The 13,547-nt window shown below is 37.4% G+C and overlaps 1 protein-coding gene across 1 annotated transcript; it reads right to left on the bottom strand.

Moving 5' to 3' along the window:
- Positions 1-3,367: 3,367 nt before the first annotated feature.
- On the bottom strand, positions 3,368-13,054 carry LOC117293963 (Krueppel-like factor 5). The gene is made up of 3 exons (XM_033776475.1): positions 12,714-13,054; positions 11,034-11,823; positions 3,368-4,851 (listed from the first exon to the last, which is right to left on the bottom strand). Exons 1-3 carry the CDS (start codon positions 12,852-12,854, stop codon positions 4,583-4,585), a joined length of 1,200 nt encoding a protein of 399 aa, XP_033632366.1. The 5' UTR covers positions 12,855-13,054; the 3' UTR covers positions 3,368-4,582.
- Positions 13,055-13,547: the final 493 nt, after the last annotated feature.

Below are 13,547 nucleotides of genomic sequence, written 5' to 3'. Positions count from 1 at the left end.
CAAAGTTAGATAGGTCTCAGTTTTTTTAAAAACCTTTCCATTAAAGACTACATAGGCCTATATGTAGTTTCGTTATTTGACAACCTGGACAAGGTTCCATTGAAGTAAGCAACAAGTCTATTGACCCACTGCCTGCACAACGTGCAGCGAACTTACACGCGCCTATCATACTCCTGACCGTCATTTTAGGTGTCAAAAATTGTCTCGAAGAAGTTTACTCCCACAGACCTTTTCGCTAATCCAATTGCGCAAGTGCCAATTGTTGAATGAGGTGCATGCTGGTCTAACTAGGGATAAAACTTGAGCGCTGGCTAGACCAGCATACACCTCATTTCATGCCTGCAGTGAGCGTACCAAGTATTTGCGATAAGGTCTATGTACTGCGTTGAGCAGGATTAGTTCCTTAAATACCAACAGATAGAACAAACAAAACCTCCAACAAACATAACTGATGCCAGACACAGTAAATACTTTAACTTAACAATTTTCTTCATTTTATTGTACAAATTTGGTGGGATGTCATTACAAGTAGCAACATTTTTATTTCCGTAAAGAGTAGGAAGAGAGTGTTTACAAAATTCTGATGATGATGAAAATATATATGTTTTATTTACATTTCAATTAGCATTTTACAATTTACACATCCCATGTGAACATGGAAGCCTTCTACAGGACAGAAGGATGCAAAGACAATTTTGTAAAAAAGAGTATAAAATTGTACAAAATATACATTAAAAAGTACACAGAAGTCACATAAACAACACAATAGGCAACCCAGTTCTAATGACATAGATCAAGATTGGTATAATTATTTCCTTTGTCATTTCATCCCACTAGTACTTATTCTAAATTATTTGTTGCCTGGAAGGACACAAGGCTGTGTGCCCTTCCTACAGGCACACAAATTACTGTTTGTCACAGAAGGGCATAAACAATAAAAAAGGATCCTGACAAAAAAAGTATGGCATTCCGCCGTTCCATTTTGGTTGCTAGATTTACCCCCCCCCCTTAATACATGTTTTCCCACTTCTAGGCAGAGTTTAACCTTCCAATAATGACTTAAGAATGGAAGAAAACCGATGACACAATTCTGCACATAAATTTTTACGCCCCTTTTCCGGTAAAACTTTGGTATGTCCTGCTTGGAGACACACAATGTAGTGCAACTGACACCAGTGTTATTCCGCACGGCTGAACCAGAAAGCAAGTGCCTTGTTCTAGCCCTGCCCTCTAACCCGTATCTTGATCATCCTAAATGATTGTCATCCCAATAGACCGATCCATTAACCCCCGCCCCATTGCGTATTGACCAATCCCAACGCAACGAAGGTCCGACAAATAAGGTCCGACATGCGTGCGCGTATGCTTGGCGCGTGCGACAGATTGTGCAGAAAGGCATAGGAGAGGCTCACACATGCGTCAGGGGCGGAGCCTAATGGATCGGTGTATTTCAATCACACTAAAACAACCCCTACATGCTTGTTGTGATTGCTAAATCCAGCTTGTCTGAATCTATAATTTATACCAATCTTGACCCATGTAATATAAAGGTAATTTGTCAGAAGAATCAATGATATATAAATATATACATAATATGTAACAATAATTAGAGTATTTTTATTATCAGTACAAATCTACAGTCAGTTGCAGCAGGTATTTTATCATTCAATCTTACCAAACATTCATTTTGCAGCTTTTATTGGTACCAATGGAACTTTTATGTTTTCATCAATGTGAGCAAATGAGTGCCTAAATTAGTACTTGTATATTAAGAATATTAACAGAACTGTCCTCCTTATTAAACAAAACCGTGTTTCTGGAACTCATTCTATTCATTGATAACACAATTTGTGTAGGTCTGTCAGTGTGATATAAATAACGCAATAAAACTAAAAGGCAAAGTACTTTGTAAATTTGCAGCCCCCACTATGAGAAAAGAAACACCAACTTGGGGTTTGACACTATGAACAGGATTTTTAAAGTGACTAACCCAATATTTGTTAAACTCACTTATTGTAAATTAAGTGCAGATTTAACGAAAGAAACAAACCCGTCCATAACTATTAAGAAATATTACCTTATAAGACAGAGAATATTTTTCCCGAAATGAGCAATCCCAGATTAGTTTTCAGAAATATTTTGAAGAAAATTGAGCCCCGTAGTAGGAAATTGGCAAAACATGCGCGCTGGACCTTTTAAAACAAGACTTCAGAAAGACAACACAATACCTTTGTCAAGAAAAACCATGCAATTCTTCAGAAGAAAGACTAGTAAAATAAAAAATTGTGATAATTATTAATTAGATCATGATATCATAGATATCAATTGTCATTTTAAATATACATAAATTAAAAGTGCTATTAGAAGATTTAACATGCTTACTGACAGATTAAAAAGCACAACTATGACATCATGTAGCAACACTGGGTTACTCTATGATGCATACTTGTTTGTTTGTAGTGTCTACTCCAGTGATTGGGAGTAGAGGTCTTTCAATACAGATATACATGTATATATATATATAAAGAATTGCACAGCAGCACTGTTTATCAAATCAAAGAAACAAATCATGGCAACCTGGGCCTAATTTCATAAAGCTGTTACGCAGAAAATACTGCTTAGCAAATTTCTATGCTAATGGGACAGGCACCAGAGTCACGGCAATGTGTACTTTATGGACTTTTGGCTGGTAACCAGTTTCTGCTAAGGTTTTTGTGCTTATAGGCTTTATGAAGTTGGGCCCTGGTGTTGGTCCAGTTACATAGAATGGAAAACATTGAACACCAATTAAGAGTGAAATGTGTTTGTTTTTTTCGGTTGGAAACATATTTAGTTGAATCCAGCAGGATTTTGCTCTACTTTTCCAATTCAAATGATTATGTAAATCAAAACTGACCTTGCACAAAGTTTTTGAAATGAAAAAATAAAAAATAAAATCGGCAGCAAATGCATTGAGAATCAAGCACAGTTAGGCTTTCTTAAAACCCAACATTACTTCACAAGAATCCCTCTTAAGAAAAAAATGACAGAAATGTGCAATGTTGAAAACAGAGTAAGCTCAATAAGTAGGATTTGAAACTTTGCATGGTGGAAAAAAGAGAGGTTTGCAGTTAACCATGTGAATGTCTCTCTTTGAGTATTGTTGGTTCTAAACAAAACTGGTGGTTACTGACTTGAGGTTTCCATCAGTATGCTCTGATACAGTTATCTCCAAATGTAAAAGAGTGTAAAACACCACTCTTTACATTTCGAGTTGTCCCTCAAATAGCTCTTCAAAAAGAGTGGTGGTTATTTCACTCGTTTAGAGGGGTTTCACTCCAGGACAGAGTGAAAAATCACTCAAAAGATGCAAACTTCAATCTATAAGAGTGGAAGACCACTCGAAAAAGAGTTGTCCCTATACGGCTCTTCAAAGAGTTCTTTTTCACTCTTTTACATTAACAAAGTAAGCTGAAGTTATGATATAGAAGTCTTACTGGATCAGATTAAGCGTTTTATCACTTGAATTCATAATAGTATTGACATTCCTATAAACAAACCTTTTCCCTCTTTTCTCCCCTGTAATCAAAGTACATGCATGGCTATGAAGGAGTCTAAATTCCATACTTTGTTCTTGCATTTAAACCTATGTACAAAGGTTACTACAGTAAAAGGTTACTTGTACTATGATATACCCACTGGTGAAGTAAAAGGCCCTCTTTCATTCCCACTAGTGATAACATTGAGTTTTGATAGACATAACATACTATCCATCAAAAATGATTGAAGTCTGAGAAGTAGGGTAGAGTTAGAGACGTCACATTTTGGTTGATAGTTAGTTTCAGAGTGAGATTTGTAATCTTTAGTGCAGGAAGTTTTCCTGATTATGAGCTCAATCTCTGTGTTGACAAAGACCAATGTTCGTGTAGCGCCCTGGATAACATCAATTTGTTATCACATTAATACCAAGCTATGTGTAAATACGCTTAAAAGCCAGCTCAAAACCGCAGAAAAAGAACCTGTTGTACTTAATTCAGGAGCTTGTAACTTTCCATATTTTCAGAGTTTCTGATTTAAAGCTCATCTAAAAGACAGAACAGGTACATGAGCAGCAGTGCCTATAGTCAATGTATGCATAGATTCAAAATATTCATTCAAAGGCAGTAAATGAAATCAGTTAGTAAATAGTTCCTTCAAGACAGTTGAAGACCGTACATAATTTAAGAGATCAATTATTCATTTTCATGTTCATACAAAAATTGGAATACTCAATAGAATTAACATACCCAACAGTTGAGTTGTGAAAGTTTGTCAGTTACTAGTGTTATTTTCCTATGGATCGTATTTACAATTTACAGAACTGTACAAATAAAGAAGTGGAACTATGAAAAATACAATTGTTTCAATCCTTTTGAAACCTTTTTAATTGAACTTGTCCCAAGATTAATCCTAAGTTAGGAAGAGATTAATCCTAAGTTAGGAAAAGTTAGGTGAAATCGACGGCTGAACCAGTTAACCATTATTGAATTCTCTAGAAATGGTATAAAACAGTTTGTCTTTTTTCAAAACAAATATGGATGTACTGCTACTGTGTAACTTCTTTCTAACTCGACGACACCGGACTCTTGGTGCACTTCTCCTGGTGTCGTTTCATGTGAAGGGACAAGTGGTCTGAACGCGAGAAGCAACGTTCGCATACCTTACACTTGAAGGGCTTATCACCAGTGTGCTTACGGTAGTGCCGGGTTAGCTCATCGGAACGAGCAAACCTCCACTGACAACCATTCCAGGAGCAGTAGTAGGGTTTCTCTCCAGTATGGATGCGTTGATGGGCCTTCAGATGGGAGGACTTTGTGTATACTTTGATGCAACCTGGAGACGGAAATAAAAATAAAACAAAACGTTGAATGAAATGAACAGTTATTCAGTACTTTCAGAGACAATGAACTTATCTGTACACAAGTACTGGTTAAAAGTTTAAATACCTGGGGTGGATTTCACAAAGAGTTAAAGGCAGTGGACACTATTGGTAATTACTCAAAAAAAATATCAGCATAAAACCTTACTTGGTTACCAGTAATGGGGAGAGGTTGATAGTTTAAAACATTGTAAGAAACGGCTACCTCTAAAGTGAAGTAGTTTTCGAGAGAGAAGTAATTTTCCACGAATTTGATTTTGAGACCTCAAGTTTAGAATTTGAGGTCTCGAAATCAAGCATCTGAAAGCACACAACTTTGTGTGACAAGGGCGTTTTTTTCTTTCATAGTTATCTCGCAATTTCGACGACCAATCAAGCTCAAATTTTCACAGGTTTGTTATTTTATGCATATGTTGAGATACACCAAGTGAGAAGACTTGTCTTTGACAATTACCAATAGTGTCCAGTGTCTTTAAGACTAGTCTTACCTTGACTTAGGCAAGTACTCGTCCTAAATTAGGACTAGCCTTAAGTTTGTAATATCTCCAAGGTCCTAAGTTCTTTGTGAAATCGACTTCTTAAACGTTGTGTAATGAACAAATGTTAATTATTGTTTCCTTTCAAGTTATATCTTATGACAACTTTTCAAATGAGCATCTCAGTCTATTATGTATTTGACAGGGGTAATATAATTGTATTATTGGATTATTGAGATAATTAATTGCAATTATTACATCTGCAGCATGAATGGCCACATTGATACGTGCATTGTTGAACTATATTGAAATATGAATTTCACAAAATTCAAAGAAATACAAACAAGCCCGGGGCGGCATTACAACCACTCATATCAAAATCCCATTATTACCAGTAATATCATGCCTCAGGCCCCCTTTCAGTTGACCAACAAAACAGCCCTCCCTCACATTATCCAAGGCTTTAGTGGGTATTAACCTGCACCCAGAGGGCTAAAATGGAACCCACTCTGAAACACAGGTGTATGGTGTACCCCCTTAGCCCATAGGCACTCCACTTGATTTACACAGTACATAGGAAGTGGTTTTTTGGAAGGGTCTTTGGCCCAGATCAATTTGGGATGGATTCCACTGGTAGTGATTCACTGAAACAAAAAGGTCAAATTGTAGATAGCTGGGGTGAATGACTGCTCTAGAGCCTGTTTTCTGGTACACTCACGTGGGTACCAAGGAATTAGACTGGTGGGTAATGAAAGAAGATTATCTAAGCTCTCTCACCAGCAAGTCATTTTCTAATATCTATGTATTGCATTGTATAAATTGAAGAACAAAAAAACCCAGAACAAACCCCATACCCTGATTTGGTTCAGATACATAAGTAATTTGGATCACCCTGTAGCATTTTTTGATTCGGAGGACTGATAGATTTATAGGCAGACGGCTTTTAAAGGTATTACTATTAAAAGTAACTTCAAAGTTTTAAATTAATATTAACTACAGTCCCTATGCAAAATATTAAATGAGGAATCGCTCCTTTAAGTTGTATTAACATTTAATTCTTACATAAACTAAGTTTCATTTTACCTTTTAACTTATCTGACAATTTTGTTGTTGTAATTTTTTTAAGTATTAATTTAATGTTAACCTTAGTCCATACAGAATAACAAATGATAAATTGCCTTTTCAATTTGTATTATCGTTTAATTGGACATAATCTAAATATCATTTTGATTTTGAATTTTATCCGACAATAATCCCCCCCCCCAACATTTTAAAACTTTAATGTCCAACAATTTATTTTATTTGAGCGACACATCATTGATTTAATCGGTATCAATGATTGATATGTGGATTGTGGTAAATTATGCTTCCTGTAGTGGTTGTACATATTTACACTTGACACACTTGTTGTGCGGTGTGATTATACAAATAGCAAATACAGATGACATTCTGCTCCTTGTTTAACATCCGGTTGCCATTTGCTTAAAGGAACATTACAGAATTGGTTTTTGCTAACAAAACAGTTGCTGGAAGTGTAAGCACTTTATGTAATCCACCTGTCGAAGTTTGAGATCGATCTGTCAACTGGGTCACGAGAAAATAACGAAAAAGCGATAACGCATTTTGCATTAAAACCGATGCCCCCCCCCCCAAAAAAAAATGATAATAATAATAAACAATAAATAAAATAACAAATAAATAAATGAACAAAACGCTCACTGAGCGATAAACTCCAACAGGAAATTAGTTCTATTTATTTCTCATCAAATATGACGTTTAAGACATTAGTATTTCAATAGATGTTTTCTATGAGACCGTGTAAGTTATGTAAATCTGTGATCTTTGGCTATTCTTTTTCTTACAAATTCTCTAATGTTCCTTTAATATTGGCTAACTTGTCCATGTAGATTGAGTTGGGTTGTTTGAGTTGAATGAACTTCAAGTGAAAGCTACAATAGCATGATATAAAATAAGTGAATAAATTTGACTAGAAACGGAAAACAAATCTGTAATACAAAAATTGTAGTGGAATTATGTATTCTTTAGGGTGGGAGCTTACATAGAAAAGTACAGTGTTGGTAATCATCAGAACAAAATCATTTATATTGAACTACCTCTCTTGAGATTTGTGTTACCTTTGAACTACTCCGTCCAAATAATTTATGGTTTTGTTTTACCATTACAGATTGCTGAACTGTGATACCAAGTTGACTTGAAAGACAAGAAAATATATGTGCAGTGGTGAGCCCCAATATTAATTGTATTTTATACTTAGATTAAATGCTGTATTTGGTAATCGTTTCTTACACTGTCAAACAGTTGAATAGGATAGGGAAAATCCTGTGAACTTTGTGAAATATGGGCCATGCTTTTGAGTAAAGCTTACTTTTGAGTCGTTGGTCATCTACTGAAAAGATGAACGTTTGTGACTAGCCATGTGCATTAAGTCTCCATCACTGCATGGGCATGATGGGAACCAACAGAGAAACCACCTGATTCTCCTTGATGTGTACTGCCCTGGTTTCAGCTCTTAGGAATTCACAGCAGGGCTGCAGTGAAAGACAGCTGGGTCAATGCAATGGCAAAGACAAGCTGCCACTTATATCACATTGTATGAATCATCAAAACCAAAGCTTTCACTAAAGTACATGGTTGTCTCTATACTGAGAATGTGGTTAATTGCTGTAATGGCTAAATTGAACCATACATGAAAAAGAATATAAGCATTGAGCAAAAAGCATACTCATTACTGGCTTTTGGCTGAACAAACTTTTACATAATATAATGCTTTAACTAAAGTAAATGATTGTGTCTGAACGGAGAATGTGGCTAATTGCTGTAATGGATAAATTGAACCATACTTTAGTATGGTCGCGTAATATAAGCATTAGCAATAAGCATACCGATTACTGGCTTTTGGCTGAATAAACTGTACATTAAAGGCAGTGGACACTATTGGTAATTACTCAAAATAATAATCATCATAAAACCTTTCTTGATTACGAGTAATGGGGAGAGGTTGATGGTATAAAACATTGTGAGAAACAGCTTCCTCTGAAGTGACGTAGTTTTCGAGAAAAAGTAATTTTCCACGAATTTGATTTTGAGACCTCAAGTTTGGAATTTGAGGTCTCAAAATCAAGCATCAGAAAGCACACAACTTTGTGTGACAAGGGTGGTTTTTCTTTCATATTATCTCGCAAATTCGTTGACCGATTGAGCTCAAATTTTCACAGGTTTGTTATTTTATTCATATGTTGAGATACAGCAAGTGAGAAGACTGGTCTTTGACAATTATCAATAGTGTCCACTGTCTTTAAAGCTTTGACTAAAGTGATTGATTGTGTCTAAACTGAGAATGTGGCCAATTGCTGCAATGGATAAATTGAACCACACTTGAATAGGGCCACATAACATAACCATTTTTATAAGCAAACTGATTACTGGGTTTTGGCTGAATAAACTTAGCACATTAAAACTTTGAAGATTTGATTGTGTCTAAACTGAGAATCATATAGGTTGTGACCGAGGCTAATTGCTCCAATGGCTAAATTGAAGCCTACTTGAATATGGGCACATAATATAAGCATTTTATAAAAAGCAATCAGCATATGGGTTCGATTCAATTTTCAAATGCCAAGGTCAGTCAAACAAAATAACCAAAAATATTACATTCTAAACATCCCTCAGAATCAGTAAAAAAGGTTGTCGACTTTGATACATTACAACAGATCTGATTAGTTTTTTATCGCTTCCTGATTTCCCTGAAGTACATTTTGCCAGCAGAATAGAAATCAGCACCTTTTGTCTCGGGTCCATTGTTATTTTTATTATATTTCTGTGAATCACAAGGTCACATTACCATTGACAGAGTAAGGTATCATTCTCACCTACGCAAACTAACACCCCGGGACAAAGACTGGCATTCAGTGGGGGACTCTGTTAGGAGCCACAAAACTCAACCATCAATCATACTCTAACAATTATCCATAGAGAATTATGAAAGGAAATTGTTTTCAATGGAGAAGAATAGAGCGTAAACCTTGAAGTTGGCGGGGCATGAAGTTCCAGGCACGTTTGCGAGGATCATTTTATGTGTAGACCTGGTCTTGACGTGTTTCAGCGATGATTGGAATGATATAGTCAGGTTTAGGGGTTAATGTTGATCATGTGCTAAGGATTTGTAAAGCTTTAATGTGAACACACTTGAGGAAGTCTCTGTGACCTACATTTCGTATGTGTTGAAAAGGAATAACATAGTTCGAGATTAATGTTCTGATTGTGTACAGCACTTGCTGGATTTTGACATAATGCTAAGCAAGCATGGCTCTTGCGTCAGTAGGTTTGCAATAACACCATGACAAAAAGAGGATCATGTTGTTGACTTATTTTCTGCAATTCAATTGATGTTGTTGTACATTTGCCAATGCTGTGTAAAAGTTTAAATAAACTAATCTGTCTGCAGTTTTGAAGAATGTGTTTCGGAGCCTTAAACTGCACTTTACGTTCATCATTTTTATCACATGAAATAAGGATGGATCCCTTTAAGTTCATACCAGTCCCCCAAAACCACACCAATTATACAAAGAAAAAATCAAAACACCCTCAAAACAAAACCCTAGAACCCAAGAGACAGCTTAGGAAAAGTTGTTGTGCAAGTTAACACAGTTCATCACTCTTGGGAATGGAATGTGTGGAGGAATCACACTCTCAGCAGGGAAGTTCTGTTTTCCACCAAACAGACCTGGCTGTTAAAATCCTTGCTTTTCAGCATTTGTCCTCCGGGTTTTTGTCTGCTATAGGTTTCCCTCTCACATCCTTGGTTTTTATCCATGGTTTCATCAAGGCCCGGCTTTATTCACCCAGTTTCAAGTTGAGTGGGCAAGCACACAAGTGCCGCTTTTGTTGGCTCACAGCTCTGACCAAGAGGTCGTGACACAGCCTTTAAGCACCATGCTGACCTGAGGTTAATCGGCCCTTTTCTCCACCAGTCAGTGGTCTTTCTCACAAAAGTATCCTGGAGTCTCTCTCATGACTTGGCAGGGTGTATAGCTGCTTGTATGTGGACATGGCCCAAACTTGTTTTCATAACATGTCAGTGACATATGAAATAAGTGCCAAATTACAGTACCCTAAGCATACTTAACATCGTGCTCTTTCTAATCCGTAAAACAATTTTGTTGTAATGGGATAGACAACTGCACAATCTAGTCTCACAATCCTCAATAGTGGGATTTTGTACACTGAGCTGCTGAATGAGATAATTGCCATAAATAAAACTCCAACTTATAAAACATACACTACTTTATTATTAATTTATCCTCTCTAAGGGCTATGTTTACCAAACCTCTGTTACTAGATGTTTGGAAAGGTTGATCTGAATCAGAAGTAAGTGTGTGTGTCTACCTGCAAGTAGACACACCATGGTGTTACTTCAATTGATACCTCGCAACTCAATGCTTCAAATCCCATATACAGAAGTAGGTTGTTCAAAATACCTATATTTAAATGGTAGTAAAAAGTTTAACCAATAACTGTTGAAATTCGAAACAGATGGACTGGAAGGGCATAATTACCTGCATCCCCGGCAACAACTGTAATCATTAGGACATTTAGGACTAAGATTGTTTTATTTTCATAAATACTGTAGGCCTACTTACCAGGATAGTTACAGAAGTGTATTCTCCTCTTCTCCAGCTCAGGGTTGGTTTTTCTGTTGTACTTTGGTGTCTTGTCCTCCTGCTTGCCCATGATTGCCATGGTGTAAGGTGGAGGAGGCGGTCGAAGAGGGTGATTACTGTACTCCATGGGTAGATCAGCAGGCGAACCCGGCTGGGAATGGGGCGGTGTTGGGGGCATCCCAAAAACAGAGTTTGTAAAAGGTTGCTGGTTAAACTGGGTTTGGGGCGCAATGGGCTGAAAGTTTAACCCTGATGGGTATGTGGACATACAGTTGGGTGTCATTTCTGTGTAGTGTTGTTGTTGCTGTGTCATTGGCTCTGACTTTATGTGCATATTGGACAACATTAATTTACACTGGGAGGGAAAAGTGTCCTGTGGTTCAGTCTTGATGGAGACACCGTTTATACAGAGTGGGTAGTTATTGTTGAGGTCTTCCATGGGCGAGGGGGGCATGTTACAGTAACTGTCCTGGTGTTGTTTCATGGCGCAGGAGCCTTGGTCGATGCTGCATGGGTGCTGCTGCTGCATCTCCTGATGTTGGAAGGGTTCTGCCTTGATGCCCTGCTGTGGATCTGCTTCGTGGTAATGATGCATGTGGGGGAAGACAACGTTAAAGTTCCCGCTGATGTTGAAGGCAAACTTGGAGTCGGTGTCATCGAAGAAGTCATCCATGAGCGATGCACTCTCCCTTCTGAGCTTGTTGGCTAAGATTGTACCTGGACTTGCTGCTTCAGTCCTCTGAAGATACCTGTCCAACTCTATCTGTGTCTGTTAAACAATGAGAGAGATCATCAGGTCCTTATTCAGGCTTCTCAAAAATTTATCTTTGAAAAGAGATTGTCAACTTATAAAACTATGCTCAACACTTATGGATTTAAATACAGCCCCTAGAATTTCGTCTTTGAACATGTTGGAAAGGACAAGGCGATTTTCATTTAGAAATGAGCACTTCCATTGGAAAATCTTAGAAGTCCATGGGTTACTTTTAAAAGGGGCACCAAGGCAAAGACCAGGGGCAACAGAGGCCATGGCCTTCGTAGCCTGCCTGTAATTCCAGGCTTTTAAATAACAGATTTGAAGAATGTTGATGCTTGGTATGCATCAGCCCCTGTTGAGATTGCAAAACCATCCACAAGTTTTGCTAAAATTATTTAAATTCCATTTGTTGAACAATTTAAAAAATCTTATTTCATGCATTGTTAGTCTAACCATGGAGGAAGAACTTTGCAAGAATTTACACAAAAAACTTCTATGCATAAGAACATTATATTATTATTATATTATTATTATTGGTATAAGAACATTCATACCACCACTTGTCAGATTAGTGCAGATTGTACTATGTACCACAGTTCTGAAAAAACATCATCACCTTATCCGTAAACTGACTTTACAAACCTCAATTAACATTGCAATCTAGATATTAATTTAATTTTGACATTATGGAAACATAAACAGAAGGTAAAATACAAATAATTCTTTTGAAAAACAGCTAGTACTAAAACAAAACAAAACAAAACACGGTGAAAAGTGAACATTGCATACTCCTAGAACTTGATGGTTCGTTCCGCTATCGTTTGAGAGAACCTCCTTGTTGGAGTACACAATGCATAAACCATCTTCCTCCATATGCGTAAACTAAAGATGAAGGTACATACCTCTTGCCAATTCTCCACCGTGTTCGGCGTGTTCATGAAGAAGTCTGGCTCGCTCTTCACTAAGAACTCGTTGAGCAATGCATCACCTTCAAACACTGTCGAAGGATCGTCTTGTAAAATTCCCAGAGCAGCCGCAGCCATGTTCCCCCAGCATATAAAACGGCAGCCAAACGGTCAAAGAGGCAAAGCAAATTCAGTCTCCTTAAGATAACTTATTAACTTAGAGGGGAATTGATTCACTTTCTGACGGTGTACTTCGGGGGTCCATATATTTCATTCAACCCACTGTCAATGACTACTATGTTGTCTGCTCCACTGAGCCAGTGTTTATATTCCCTGCCAAAATACCAACTTCCATTCACGTGGTATTGTAGTAGAACACAGTGCAGTCGAAGTGTGTGTGTTATCATATATGTGGGCGGGCAACAATTGCCACCTGACCTCAGCCGACCTGCTGCAATTACCTTACCAACCAATCGCTGTCTAGAGCACTGCATGACGTCATCAAGCTTAGTCACCGACTTCTTTACGGGTCTGCAGGCGCTCCACTCCTCAGTAAGCGTTTCCCATGGCAACAGCAAATAAACAAAAGAGTATGTTGGATGTAACTGCATGGTTGAATCTCATTGTGAAGACACTTGTCAAGTCATTGTCGTGATTTGTTTGTTGTTGTAGATTGGAGACCGTACAAGGAATAGAGCCGCAAGACGGGCTGATCTCATTGAACAACAATGATCTAATCTTTCCTCTGAAGGCCAATCCCTTTATCCAATGTGATCTAGTCTAACTATGAAGGTAGTAATTACATCAACCTGCTTGCATACCGTTACTCAT

Source organism: Asterias rubens, chromosome 8 (assembly GCF_902459465.1).
Source record: "Asterias rubens chromosome 8, eAstRub1.3, whole genome shotgun sequence".
Taxonomy (NCBI): Eukaryota; Metazoa; Echinodermata; class Asteroidea; order Forcipulatida; family Asteriidae; genus Asterias; species Asterias rubens.
Note: the sequence above shows the minus strand (reverse complement) of the source record. Positions and strands in the feature narration are given on the sequence as shown.